The sequence below is a fragment of the Lytechinus pictus genome, chromosome 16 (genome assembly GCF_037042905.1).
Source record: "Lytechinus pictus isolate F3 Inbred chromosome 16, Lp3.0, whole genome shotgun sequence".
In the NCBI taxonomy this organism is placed as follows: domain Eukaryota; kingdom Metazoa; phylum Echinodermata; class Echinoidea; order Temnopleuroida; family Toxopneustidae; genus Lytechinus; species Lytechinus pictus.
The window spans coordinates 13,770,793-13,786,052 of NC_087260.1; the positions used below are offsets into that span (position 1 = coordinate 13,770,793).

Sequence of the window (15,260 nt, forward strand, 5' to 3'; positions counted from 1 at the left end):
TACTTGAGGGTTATGATGCTGAATGTTGGGCTTGTTGGCCCATGTGTGTCATGAGCTAATAACAGCACACTACACAAACATACCGGCGCACTAATCGATCATCACTTTGATCATGTGCATTGTAAACAGGTAATTCGAGTATATCTTCACGCTCATGTTTCGGATATATCACATTAGCTCCATGATGTTTCGTAGGCTGGGTTCGAAACCGCGCTCTTTCCCTTGGAAGGAGGGGGGTGGGGTGTAGTTAGCGTGCCTTTAAATCGCCCACTAAATATTAGGGGTCAACAATATTATGCACATTAAGAATAGGGTTCAAGTTTGAGCATAAGATGTAACATTCGCAGCACCAGTTTGGACGAAGGCTGGCACACAAGGTGAAAATGTAAAAATGAAAATAAATATTTTTTGTCTTCTTTGCACCCAGAAGTTGGCCATTTGCATCCTCAAAGATATACCATTGCACATTTTACGTTGCGTACATTTCAGTGTTCAAAATGTGCAGATTTGCACCTTCCCTAAAACTAAAGGATAGGCCCACAACTCTTAAAAAAGATGAATAATGGATCTAACTGCGCTCTTAAAGGATCACCCCCCCCCCCTTCTTCGGAAGCAAAGTTGCACCGCAGAAGGAGCTCCCGGTGGTGCACGATTTTGAATGGCGCAAGCTTATATCCTTTTCTTACATGTAGTTTGTGGTAGGATGTGTTTTATAATCAGAGGGAATGTGTCATTTCACTTTATTTTTTTCATTAGCCATTATCGCTTAAGAACATGGTGCAGAATTTTATCCCAAGGGACGAGAATAGAAGATATCGAAGAACATTAAAAGCTACCAAGCTGGCAAGTTAATTGACATTCAAAGAATAGAGCACGCTTTGAAATGAATTAAAATAATATATCAATAATATTTTCTCGGGGGCGTTAAGGATTAAGTTTTTAGATCAAGGCATGGGCAGTATATAGCTAGGTGGGGATGAGGGGGGGGGGGGCTGTGACCCTGTTACACGACTTTTCGTATCGGAAAGCGATATGATTACGAAGGGTTTATTACTACTGCCCCAATATTTGGATAAAGTAACATATCGTCTGCAGGGCTACGTGTCTCTTGTACGTGAATTATGTCAGCAAAATTGCATCCCGACTTACATACCAGTCTCAAAAACTCTGCATTGTGTTGATCTGGAGCAACATAGGCTATAGCTAAATTAAGGGTGAGCCCCTCGACCGCTACACGCCGGCTAGCTGGGCCCCATATACTCCACGATCACTCTAACATGCCTACACTGTCACCATCTTAGATTTTGATTTGGGACAAAGTCCTATTTTCCGTTTCAAGCCTTGGATATTATAAAAATAAAGCTTATAGATAAAGGGCAACCGTGTTTCAATGTTATATTCTCATAACGGCAAAGACAGAGTATTTCTGGATCTATACACATGAAAATCAGCTGATGTAAGTGAAATATTGGAGCAGAATCTTAACTCCTGGGTCGCCAGGACCGTTATCGATACAAAATCGTCTGCGGGATCAGAGCGAAAATTCACCATGAAGTATCTCCTGTTTGCGTGCACTCTTTTTGGCGCCATTTTAGCCTTCATTTTCCGCACACCTGTCCCCGATGGGCTGACGGAACCATGGAAATATCGTCTGCTGATAGCTACCACGTCAGTACAGGCTCTATTGGTAAGGAATCGATAGGGGCGTGTTTCTTATTTTCCACTTATAATGATATGAACAAAGAAAGAGAAAAGAAAGGAAAGGAATAGGGCTATAGTATTAACAAATATGTCCATTGTTTCAGAAAATCTTACACAGAAAAAAGCACATCGTTTAGGCCGGTCACTCTAACAACAAGTTGTTTAAACTTTTAATTGTTTGAACTAAAAAAAATGTTCAAAAAGTTTAAACAGTATAAACAATAGTTGTTAGAGTGATGGAATTAAACAGCGTTTTACAGTGTATACGAGTTAATCAACCGAACAAAATAAAAACAGACTTACAGAAGAAAATCAGATATAAAAAATCATTCGGTAATTTTTGTTATGTATTTTATGAAAACAGAGACCATGCAAGCAAGAAGAATAAAAAGAATGATTAAACTCAAAAGGCGAAAGGGTGCGGGAAAAGGGGCTGAGGAGTAACAGCGTTTTCCACCCTTATACCGAATCGGTGTTTCTACTCGGCCATTTTAAGGGGTGATTTACCCCGAATTCACACCCTTTTATTTTTGAGAGTGTAGACTGTGTAGTCCTATATGAAGACTACATTTAAATACTTTTTACTTGTATTAATACAAACAAGATTAGGTATCTCATAAATGAGCGAGTAAGGCCAATCACGAGCTGATATTTTTCTTCAATATATACATCGCACTGAAAACGGGACACCTTATCACAGTTTGAATTCAAGAACAAGATAAGCGTCTGACTTAACAACCAAATGCATCATTTCCGGTATAAAATATACTGACGTGAACAGGAGATTTTAAGGACTGTTTCTACGAATTTATGGAAAGGATAGTAAAAAATGCGAGATCACGATACTCTCAAATTATTTGATAAAAACAAATCTTAATGAATAATTTGACAATAATATTATGATAATATATACAACGTGTACAAAATATGTATAGATGTAATGTATAAAAATGAAAAGATAGATAAACTGGCATAAATACTATACTGAACATAAATTATTCTAATACATGTAGCTAGTTCCAATTATGAATCTTACGAGTAGAATCCATGTTCCAATGGTGCATCTCATAATTCTAAAATAGCGTCTGAAATATATATGAGCTACGACCCCGTTCTCAATGTGCATGCGATCCTTTATGATCACCAAGGTAACCCGTTCGTATCTGATCGCGAAAAACTTTGAACCATTAAAAAATGTTACGATCAAGACGATTGCCACGACCCATCTGATATGATATGATTCGATCGGATACGATCCGGTACGATCATGACGATTACTCCACGAGTAAGACCACCGTTTCAATCGTGGCCCAAATCATGACAGTGGGAAGATTAGGTACACGCCTATGTAATATAACATCATACGACTCGTGGTATCAATTGGCAATTCAAAGCATACCAGTATACTAGCCTAAATCCAAAGCACGTGCGATGACACAGTTTTAATTCAGAGGACTTTGGAATTGGAACTATAATCTGTTCGTTTGAACCTGATGGATGCTTTGATTGAGTAATACCACGTGATACAAGTTTACTGGGCTTTACAAACAGATATAGAGAGTAAATTAGTTTGTTTATGTATAAAATACGATCACAGAATTATCTGTAATGTAGATGCAAATCTCATACTACCACTGAAGTTAAGGAAGAGAAGAGCAAATATATCAGATAAGTTTAAGCTACTCGTAACCTTTTGAGATGTTATCTCTATGAGATTGTGCCTCATCAGTTTATATGCAAACATCTCGATTGGAAGATGATTGTGATGATGTGAAGACAAAGATTGCATTAAGAAAAAAAAAGGTAGTTTTAAAAGCAGCTGCAAGAAACGAGGACAAGGAGGATGATGAAAGGGGTAGGGGAGTTGGGGTTACACCCTCAAAACAAACCATTCAAAATGACTAGTTAATCGGGTCAGCTGGGTGCAACTGCTATTCTAGTTGTATTTTAGAAGAACAGAGTTGTTTTTTTAACCAAAAAAATACGTCAGAAATGTCACTAGACATCATCTGACTACTGAATTAGTCAGTTTGACTTATTTGTTTTGAGAGTGTAGAATGCGGTGGTGGTGCCACAGAGGGTATTGGCGAGCGCTCCTATAATTTATTTTAATAGTGAAAAAACGGTAACAAGAAAAAAAAGAGGGATGAAGGAAAAGAAAGAAGGAAGAATAGCATAAAAATGTGAGGTATATTCAAACTCAATTCAATTCAAATAAACATATTTATTCTTTCATTTTCACAAGATAACAATTTACAATTTAATCCATACAAAATCATTTATCATAAAAGACTGTAAATATATAAAGATTTGTTAACAGAAGAAGGCATAATTCCATAAAAGAGCGTAACACTACAATACCTTTAGTATTCTACCGAGATTCTACCGAAAAAAAAAAAATGACGTCTCCCTTAGATCGCCTTGCCCGTCCCCATAAAAACATCATGGCATTGTAACTGCCCCTGATACGAGGTAGCCAAGAGGACCTCCCCATCTTTTGCGACGATGAGCTAACATGGCTAAAATCTTGCCAATGGGAATATATTCTGTGTGTGTTACCAGAAAAACAAACAAAGGCAAAATCAAACGGGTTTTTATTTTTTTATAGGCCCAGCACTTCTTAAGTTTTGGATTCGCCACTTGCATCATAAAAACATGACTTTAATTTTGGAAACCATCATGCTAAGCTATTGCTGATGATCGTGACCAGAGAGAAGAATCTGAAATCATACACCGATAGATGGCGTTATGTTATGTTAATCCATTTGCCTACTTAGATACATGCTTATTGGGAGAGCAGCAATGTAAGAGGGGAAGGGGTGACGTACGTGGGAGGACTGGGGGAGGGGGGATGGGTAGATATACCCCCATCGAAATCCACTCCTCTATAATTTGATATTTATATACCTTTAATGTATTTGTATATTAAAAATAATGTCTATATTATCTAAAGATATTTATTTGTTTTAATTTTTAGATTCAATTCATCTGTTATTTCGTTCAAGTTCATTTTTAAAATGATGGTCATTTTTTTGTATGACCTATCCTCAGTTACATAATTAATTTCACTTATTACTGGATTAACTGAGTACAAATTTGCATATAAATTTTCCCAACATTTTTATCAACCTGCATTTTGGGGTCGGGGCTTATTTTATTCATACATTTTTTTTTCATTCTCTTCTCTCTGTCCAGGCTAAGATAAGTGCCTACTTTCAAACGGATAATCCACACGCGTACATCCAAGCATACAGGTCAATCCGGGACCTGACCAACGTACCTTCACCTACAGAGGTCAAGGGGTCAAACATCAGGTCAAAGGTCACGACATTCGATGGAGTCAGGGTACGCCTCTACGAACTGGTCAAGAAGAAAGAATTTCTTCAGCCGGCTTTAATATACATTCACGGGGGAGGATATGCTTTGGGGTCACCTGGTAAGTTTAATATATAAAAAAACATAAAAAAAAACAAAATGGGACAAGTTAATGTTTCAGGCCCGTATTCTGAAGTTTGGTTTCAAGTTAGGCCATTGTCTAACTCTGGTGACACGACATTTTCCCCGGCGACAATTTTTCCTGGCTTTATTTCGTCTAAGATATAGGCCCGGGATATAGGGTTATCGTTAGGTTTAGGATAGGGTGTATTGTTAAATCCAGGGATGAAGTTGGTCATTCCATTAATTTGTGAAATTTGCAGCGGAGCAGCTATCGCCGGAGCAAATGTCATGGAGCCCTAACTCTAAAAGTACTAAAATTAGTTAGAAAGGGAAATGAAGTTGGGGGGGGGGGGGGGTATGCCCAACACGACCCCCTTTCTGATATTAGCAGACTATCCTCTGCCATAGATCGTTCTTATCTTGTTGGTATTAATCCAAAACTTTCACCCATGCACAAACAATTCTTCCATATAACAGAACCATCTACTTGGAGAGATTTCTTTTTTTGTTTAAATGGCAGATGGATACGACAGACTGACAAGAGACTTGGCAGAGCGTCTCAACATGGTCGTAGTCTCAATCGAGTAAGTATGTAGTGCAGTTGCTCAATTTATTATCTTGTTTAGGAAACAAGCTTGGAATAATGAACGTATTATCCGGCTAGATTACGAGAAAAAGCAGATGTATATGGCAAAAGTCATTGATCTTTCAAAAGTTTCAAAAACATGAATTAGATATGTATTCATGAAATCATGATGTAATATTTTTTAATATCTTCCATCAATGCTTCGGATGGCAGAAAATAATCAAATTCAGAGACCACTGACGGAATAACGCTATTTTGATTGAAATATAACAAAAACCCGATAAGATGTAGTGCTGCAACGTTCTTAGGCATAAGACACGAAACAAGTTGCAGCCAATTAAGAAGGTGCGTGTTCTATTTTATAGACGCCTAATACCGTAGTTCATAAACTACAATGACTCAATGTTTTCAAATGTGATTGTGCCATGGGCACCCTCAAAACCTAAGGGAGATAATTTTAGTAATTAATATATCTCATTTTCGTGATTATTTTGATCTATACTGCAGCTATCGTTTGGCCCCTGAGCATCCTTTCCCTGCTGGGCACCTAGATTGTCTTCATGCCACGTCTTGGTTCCTGCGCAACGCTCAAGACTTCGGCGTAGATGCCAACAGAGTAGCCATCTCTGGAGACAGCGGTGGGGGCCACTTCAGCGCTACTGTGTCTCATGTTATCAACGATGACCCGTCACTTCCCAATCTGAAACTTCAGATCTTGATTTACCCTGCTACTCAGACCTTGGATCTTCTGACCCCATCTTACCAGAAGTACGACCAGGACTTCGGTGATGAGGGTATTCTACCTAGGAAGCGCGTAGGGGCATTCATCAGCATGTACGACCTTGGACGGTCGGATCCACTCTACATGCAGCAGATACTGTCCAATGAGCATATCATCAGGGAATTCAGGTTGAACTCTCCTTATATGAACTACGTGGATCACAGTGTCATCCCGTCTGAGCTGCGCAAGGAGACACGACTTTATCGACCTCCAAAACATGGACCAGGAAACGAGTCACTATGGCGTCAGGTCGAAAGCAAATATCTTGATCCACGCTGGGCACCCTTGCTTCGTCAAGACCTGTCAGGACTTCCGCAAGCATTTGTTTCAACGTGTGGTTTTGATAGCATTCGAGATGATGGAATCTTCTACGCGAAGCGACTGGAGGATGCGGGTGTGAAAACTCAATGGAAACATTACCCTTCGGCTTTTCATGGTGTGATGTTCATAAACAATTTCTTTTGGTTTCAGGTTGGGGAAGAAATGACGAAGGATATTGTGGAGTTTGTTCAAAAGAATATCTAGCAAATTACTCTTGCTTGAGAAGAGTGTACGCGAAGTATAATGGCTATGACATGTATAAGCAGGGGCGGCGATTTCTTTTTGCTACCATCGAGATGGGATGCTATCCCCGAATAAAAAAAATTATACTCGTTTTCTTCACAGCAGTATGAAACACTTGACGAATCCGATTTTATATATCATGTATATATGTCTTGTATATTTTTTAAACGTAAGATTTAGAAAAGAGGAAATTCAATTCAAAATAAAATTCTACGTGTTTGCACGTTTATATATAATTATATATATATATATATATATATATGAAAAATCAGCGATTATCTATCGTCGGGGGTTCCCCCATTATGTCAAATATACATACATACAGTACTCCTGATGCTCGTAATGTCCATGTCGGATCCAGAGGTTGTGTGGGGGTGATCATTTGCTTCGTTCTTAATATCTCAGAAGGCATGTAGGGTTAGAGTTAGGATTGTAATAGAGCTTTTTGGTTCAGAATGAGTTAATGATAAGGATTAGGGTTTATTTAGTTTTGGAGTTTGGGTTTTATGTTTGGCTTAACGTGCAGATTTTTCTATCATAGCAATTGTCCCCGGAGCAAATATGGAACCTGAGTTGGGAGGGGGGAGTTGGACACCAACCCGCCCTGCTTGATCCAAAATTGCATTTGGTATTCAAGAGAAGACACTGCATGTGCAGCCCCACTCCTGGATCTAAGGAGCTCCACCCCCTGCTATTCAGATTTTTGTGGAAAATATATGGCAATCTTTATGGCAATGTTCAGTGCTGTCTTTTTTTTAAATATGCGAGTATTTTTTTTGCGACAATTAGTATGTGTTTCATGCATGCTCAATACACAGCCGTGCTTTTGTCTTATGATACCATATGAAATGCAAGATACTATCATGTAAATGAATATTGTCTAACATCAGTGACTTCTGAAAGACCAGCTAGTCCCTGCATTAAAATTACAGAGGATTTGTAAAAAAAAATAGCTGAGAAGAATCGTCAAGTGTGTTGTGTTTTTTTCGTTGAATCGGTTTCTGTTTAAAAACAATTATAAAAAAATTATATACGGCAAAATACAGATAAGTTAAAAATGCATCCTTTATTTGATTTGACTCACAGGCCTATCATAGACTCCCTCCCGGCGGAAAAGACCATATAAAATGCATGTAAAAGAATATCATTAACTCAGATTTGGTTGGAGTTTGGTTGGAGTGTAAGGCGATATTTGTTCCAAAGGAGTCATGTACACCATGGGCATGATGGACATGCCAATAAAAATTGTTGTGTTTTCGTCAAAGTGCAACACTAGCATTGTGATGACCTTTGCAACCTTTACTACATGTATGTCTAAGATTGCAATAAGCGATGTCGGGCCTACGGTCATGACGGTTAGCACCCTATGAGGGTGAAAAATTGTAAATGGTGAAATTCCAATGCAAAAAATAATAATGATTTGCACCCTAATAGATGATTCGCATAATGCGAATCATCTATTAGGGTGCAAATTAATCGTATTACCTTTTACATGTAGGATGGAAACGGGGTTTTTCTGGATGCAAACAAGAACAAAATATGTTTTTCTCCTTCTCACTTATAGGATACAAAAATAAGCAACTATTTATATATTTTTCATTCATTTAAACGGATTATCCATACAAAGGCCTCTTTCTAAGTCTTACAGAGAGAGAGAGGGGGGGGGGGAGAGAAGGGGGGGGAGGGGGGAGGGTGACATGCGAGAATACTGAAGATGTTCAATAACAACATCCAAGCAATCGACCTCGTTTTGCGAAAACGGTTGATTGATTGATTGATTTTTATCTAAGGTTAGTAGTAACTTCAACTCTCTGTCTTGTACACACTTCGTACATGAATAGTTAAAAACACATCAACAGCAGATTGTCAAAATTCTCGAGGGCCTCTGCCTCCCTGTCAATAATTGCAAGATCCTTCGTATCGTAACATACATGACATTCGAATTGAGATGGAGGTGCCGTGGCCGAGTGGTCTAAGGTGCCGTGGCCGAGTGGTCTTAAGGCGCCTGACTGGTCTATTTCCAATTCGTCATATTGCCAACTCGTATACTATCATTTTGTTTACCATCGTCCTCTATCCACATGGTCTAATAATTGTCAATCCGTCCACTCATCATTTCGTCTAATAGCCATTTAGTCCATATACCATTTGGTCTAATCGGACTAAGTATTAATTGTGCAAAATGAATGAAAATGTAATGGATGTTGGACCAACTGGTTATGAGACAAACTGGTCATAGACGAAATGGTGATTAGAAGAAGTGATTATTGGACCAAATAGTATGGTTGTTAAATAGATTAAATGTTTATGGACGGAATGGCATTACACTAAATGAAAGTAGACCATGTGGTGAGTGACGAGTTGGCAGTAGACGAGGTGGCAATTTACCGCCCGTCTATACATGGAAAGTCCGGGGTTCGATCCCCGGCCGCGGCACCTATGCCTGTAAGCAAGGTACCGTTATTTAATCGGCAATGCTCTTTCATCCTGCATTCAAATAAATCAAGATACTATACGCATTCTAGATAACTAGGTGTGCACTTGTTTATAAAAAAATGTATGGATCTATGATTATGATCCATACTCGGAAAGTGATATGATGTTTTATTCACCCCCCCCCCTGCATATTCGGATAATGCATTGCAGGTCCATGGATAAAGACCTAATAGTGAATTATCGCTTCCATGCTGAACAACGGATTCAAGAACAAACAAAATGTATTGTCAAATGCCCTTCGTGACGAGGCACAACCAATCAGTCTTTGTCGAAACTTTGTGAACCAACATGGCAGTTTCGCCCTGGATTCTGGACAAATGATCCGAAACTTGTATATCAATTTGTTTCAGGTCAAATCTTTGTTTTCCTAGGCTATAGGGCAAAGCTGCTATTCCGGTTCACCAATTTTGGACAAAGACCTTTGGACTGGGGATGTTGTGATCTGACCTGTTATGCAGTAATAAAGGCACAATAAAATTGATATACATATCAAGTTCACTATCAGCCAATACGATTGAATGATTTCAGTAGCTTCAAATCATCATTGCATATTTATTTTAATTACACGTTTTATGAAACGGGACCTATATGGCCTTGGCTTACATATATATAAAAAAATCGAGTTTATATGGATTGAGATATTTGTATATCGTGGCCACTGTGTTTCAATGTCGTATTCTCATGCTGACAAAGACAGTGTAAATCGCCCACAAACCGGCTCATAAATTGATCGAGGAGTTAAATTGGATCAATATATTCATTGCATCGTCAAGACCAAAAACGTCGCATTTAACGCCTTGTCTCAATTTCAAAATGTTCACCATGAAGAAGCTCCTGCTCGCGTGCGTTGTTTTTGGCGCCTTATTGGCCTTCCTTCTTCACACACCTGTCCCGGATGGGCTGACGGAACCTTGGAAATATCGTCTGCTGATAGCTACCATGACAGTACAGGATCTATTGGTAAGGAGTCAATCGGTGTTTCTTAATTAAAGTTAGGCGACTCTGGGGTGAAAAGGGACATCCTCGAAGGGGGGGGGGGGGGGACTCGGATTTGGAATGGGTAGGGGTAGTACTGTGGCCTCCAAATTTGAAACCATACATTTGAACGTCAAGTCCACCCCACAAAAATGTTGATTTGAATAAATAGAGAAAATTTAAACTAGCATAATGCTGAAAATTTTATCAAAATCGGATGTAAATTAAGAAAGTTATGACATTTTAAAGTTTCGTTTATTTTTCACACAGCAGTGATATGCAAATGAGACAGACGATGATGTCCCTCACTCACTATTTCTTTTGTTTTTTTATTGTTCAAATTACACAATATTTCATTTTTTTAACACATTTGACAATTAATTGACAAATAAATTCACGAACCTGACTGAACCATGTAGTATTAAACAATGCTAATTCGACATGTTCAGGGAGGAATTAATTGTTGTTTCACTTGAATATGAGGAGAAAATTAGAATATTTCATAATTATTTCATATAATAAAATACAAAAGAAATAGTGAGTGGATGATGTCATCAGTCTCCTCATTTGCATAACGACCAGGATGTGTATATTACTGTTTTGTAAAATTAAGCGAAACTTCAAAATGTCATAACTTTCTTATTTTACATCAAAATGTCATAACTTTCTTATTTTACATCCGATTTTGATGAAATTTTCAGTGTTATGCTTGCTGGATTTTTCTATTTTTATTCAAATCAACTTTTTGTTGGGGTGGACCTGTCCTTTAACGACGAAAGTTGCTTATGAAATACCAGTGGTGGTTTGGAACTGGAATTTAACATGAAAATGGGGGTATTAATTGGGAACTGCTGATACCTAGAATGAAGGGCTCAGAATCGGGGGAGAACGGGTTGGTCAATGATAAAGGCGAAAATGAATTAAATAGGAACGACTGGCGAGGCGTGAAAAGTGGATCTTAATGACAGCACATACACACACTGCCATTATATGTGAGTGCCCCCACCCCCGGTGACATATTTGCATTATCATGAAATATTTCTTGTATAAAAAAACATCTGTCAAGCAATGTCATGATCATAATAATACAGATACCTAACTTTATTAATGAAACATTTAGTGATACCCATTCAATAAGCTATTCTCGCCCCCATCTTTAATGAAGATAGATAACAGAAAAAAATCGTGATTATGGATATAGAAGCGCCCTCAAAAAATTTAATTGATTGTATGGATAATTATTTTTTTTGTAATTTATTGTTTATTCATTTATCAATTTATTCCTTGATACTTATTCATGCATCTTTTATGAAGCCAGGCCTCATAGAATCCTTATTTTAATAAATACATTATAAGACTAATTTTGTAGGATATTCTAGCATATTCGTTTTTTCTCTCTCTCTCTGTCCAGGCCAAGACAATTGCCTATTTTCAATCAGACATTCCACACGCGTACATCCAAGCATCCAGGTCCATCATTTCCCTGACCAACATACCTTCACCTGCAGAGGTCAAGGGGTCAAACATCAGGTCAAGGGTCACGACATTCGATGGAGTAAGGGTACGCCTGTACGAACTTATCAAGAAGAAAGAATTTCTTCAGCCGGCTTTGATATACATTCACGGGGGAGGATATGTACTCAATTCACCCGGTAGGCATAATCATCAGAAGTTGACTGACCGATGCAGAATATAAGAAATAAGAGGTCACAGAAAAAAAAATCAGTTTCTTGAATACATAATAATGGAAATGATTAAGGACATCATGATTAAGTTGGACGTAGTGACTGCTTTCGAGTTTCATTTGAGTAAAAAAAAAAGTATGGCGAAAAAACGTTCTAATTTCCTTAATTCTGTGCCTTTTTGTGGCGGGGGTGGAGAGAGGATGTCCCATAAGATCCGCATGAAATATTAAAAAAAGTTAACGTAGTTTGCCGATAAGGTGCCAATAATGCCAATATTCGCATCGTACGTGTTGCTATTGTCCCAAATCCTACTAACTCCTGCACTCTTAAAAATGTTGGGCAACATACGGTCCACACAACAATTGGTTAAAAAATTTATCCAACTCTGGGTAGTTTTCAACCAATACTGTGTAGTTTTCACCCAAAGCACATATTATTGGTGTAAAACTACCCAGAATTGGATAAAGTTTTAACCAATTGTTGTGTGGACCGTATGTTGCCCAACATTTTTAAGAGTGTGCGCATATTTTTTACCACATCTACTTGATTTTATTTATAAAATTTTTGTTTAATAACAGATACCTATGACAGGCTTACGAGGGATTTATCAGAGCGTCTCAGTATGGTCGTAGTCTCAATCAAGTAAGTATGTGGTGTATTGGCACACTTTAGAGGAAATTTGACAGTACAAAACAAACAAGGAAACATTTAATATTTAAAATATCTTATCTTTCAAAGTTTTCAGTCAACATTGTAACTACTTTGAAAGAGATTGGAAATGCATATCTGAAATCATGCCAGTCATCTATCAAGTCATCAATATGCTCCCAGCGGTAGAATGAACAGAACCATAGGCAAGACGATCACTACAAAGTAAAAACACAAAAACAAAGCAAAACAAACTGAGAACTAAATATTGAAAATTAAATTGTTGATTGTTGTTTAAGATGTTAAACAGTTCTTTAAACTGCTGAAACAACTTCTGTAATCATGGTAAGGTTCATATCGTAAACAGCGTTTTTCCCAAATGTTTTATCTGAATTGTATCATGAAAAACATTAAGACGGAATAGGGTAGCGTCTCGCATGCGCAGAAGATTATAGTTTGTATTTGGCTGATCTCTGAGCTGCAGCCAGGAATGAGTGACCTAGTGCTTCAAAATTGAAGTATATAGATGGTGTCATGGACACACTCAAAAACTACATGTGACATGTGTGAGTTATTCCAGGAATAAGTAATGTATCCAATAATAAAATTGATCTATCTATATCGTATAAACTGCAGCTATCGTCTAGCCCCTGAGCATCATTTCCCTGCTGGGCACCTAGACTGTCTTCATGCCACGTCTTGGTTCCTGCGCAACGCTCAAGACTTCGGCGTAGATGCCAAAAGAGTAGCCATCTCTGGAGACAGCGCTGGTGGAATCTTCAGTGCCACCGTGTCACAGGTCATTCATGATGACCCAACTCTTCCAAACTTAAAGCTACAGATCTTGATTTACCCTGCCACCCAGACCTTGGACTTTTTAACCCCATCCTACCAGAAGTATGACCAGGACTTTGGTGATGGGGTGTTCTCCCTAGGAAACGCGTTGTGGCATTCCTCAGCATGTACGATCTGGGGCGATTGGACCAACTCTACATGCAGCAGGTACTGTCCAATGAGCACATCTCCAAGGAATTCAGGTTGAACTCTCCACTTATGGGCTATGTGGATCATGGTGTCATTCCGTCCGAGCTACGCAAGGAAACTCGAACCTACATCCCTCCAAAGCAAGGCCTCGGGAACGAGTCTCTATGGCGTCAGGTCAAAGGCAAATATCTTGATGCACGCTTTAAACCTCTGATTCGTGAAGACCTATCGGGACTTCCGCAAGCATTTGTTGCAACGTGTGGTTTTGATAGCGTTCGAGATGATGGAATCTTCTACGCGAAGCGACTGGAGGAGGCGGGTGTGAAAACTCATTGGAAACATTACCCTTCTGCTTTTCATGGTGTGATGTTCATAAACAATTTCTTTTGGTTTCAAGTTGGGGAAGAAATGAGGAAGGATATTGTAGAATTTGTCCAAAATAATGTCTAGGAAGTTCTTTAGACACCTATTGAGAAGACTGTTGATGACAATGAGCATGGGACAACGTCTCAGGGGGGGGGGGGGTGAGAGGGGGAATCACTTCGAAAGGGGGCCTTTGACATCTTCCCCGATAAATTTTTAATCATTTGCTTAAGCTAAAGCGATGTTTGGCTATCCCCTTTATTGGAGCCGTTTAATATTCTCTGGTAAATTCAGAACAAAAATCTGATCACATTTTGAAATACTTCTCAGACTATAAATGTTTTTGTGCGTTTGATATAATATGGATCCTCAATGTTTCAACGGCAATGTTTTGATATATACACTGTAAAAACATTATCTGAAATAGTAGTTAACACTTAATGTATATAAGTAGAATTTATTATTTTTAATTATTTCTCGATTTTCTTTCTCAGTAGATTAAACGTGTCTTTTAATTTACTTGATTTACTTGATCTATTTGGGTTCAATATACATTTATGAAAATTCTCGTATTTTTTTTGTTTTAAGAAGTTTTTATTTGTCAACAACTTCAATTCATATACAAAATAAAATACATACATCAAATATAATATAATATCTTTACAAATTAATATATGAATACATTGAAAACTCAAATAATTAACACTTTACATTTTCTCTTTTTTCCTTTAGTGTTACAATAGAACCTAATAAACTCAACGTACTCAATATTTTTCTAGTGTCAAATAATAGATTTTCCTAATACACAAAATCAATCATTAATACAACCTAGTCGAATTTAAGCCATTAAAAGGATTTCCCATAACCTCCCCCCACACCTTGGCCTCATTTATCAAATATTTAATATCCTATAACATTATCAGTCTCGGCCCTTGACCCTACACACCACCCCCTCCCGACCCTTTGTTGTTTATATCAAGGAGTTTGAAAAATAGCCAAGAAGCAAGAAAAAACAAGAAAAAAAAACACGGGTGAAGCA

At 38.0% G+C, this 15,260-nt stretch overlaps 2 protein-coding genes across 2 annotated transcripts; both read left to right on the plus strand.

Annotated features, from left to right (window-relative positions):
• Positions 1-1,364: 1,364 nt before the first annotated feature.
• On the plus strand, positions 1,365-7,190 carry LOC129278639 (arylacetamide deacetylase-like). Its single transcript, XM_054914784.2, has 4 exons — positions 1,365-1,687; positions 4,897-5,137; positions 5,660-5,723; positions 6,233-7,190. The coding sequence occupies exons 1-4, from the start codon at positions 1,550-1,552 to the stop codon at positions 7,029-7,031; spliced, it is 1,242 nt and encodes a 413-aa protein (XP_054770759.2). The 5' UTR covers positions 1,365-1,549; the 3' UTR covers positions 7,032-7,190.
• Positions 7,191-10,194: 3,004 nt separating this feature from the next.
• Positions 10,195-14,356, plus strand: LOC129279069 (arylacetamide deacetylase-like). Its single transcript, XM_054915184.2, is given in 5 exon segments — positions 10,195-10,526; positions 11,953-12,193; positions 12,805-12,868; positions 13,511-13,791; positions 13,794-14,356. Coding segments are annotated over 5 exon segments (1,248 nt in total). The 5' UTR covers positions 10,195-10,379; the 3' UTR covers positions 14,309-14,356.
• The last annotated feature ends 904 nt before the right edge of the window (positions 14,357-15,260 follow it).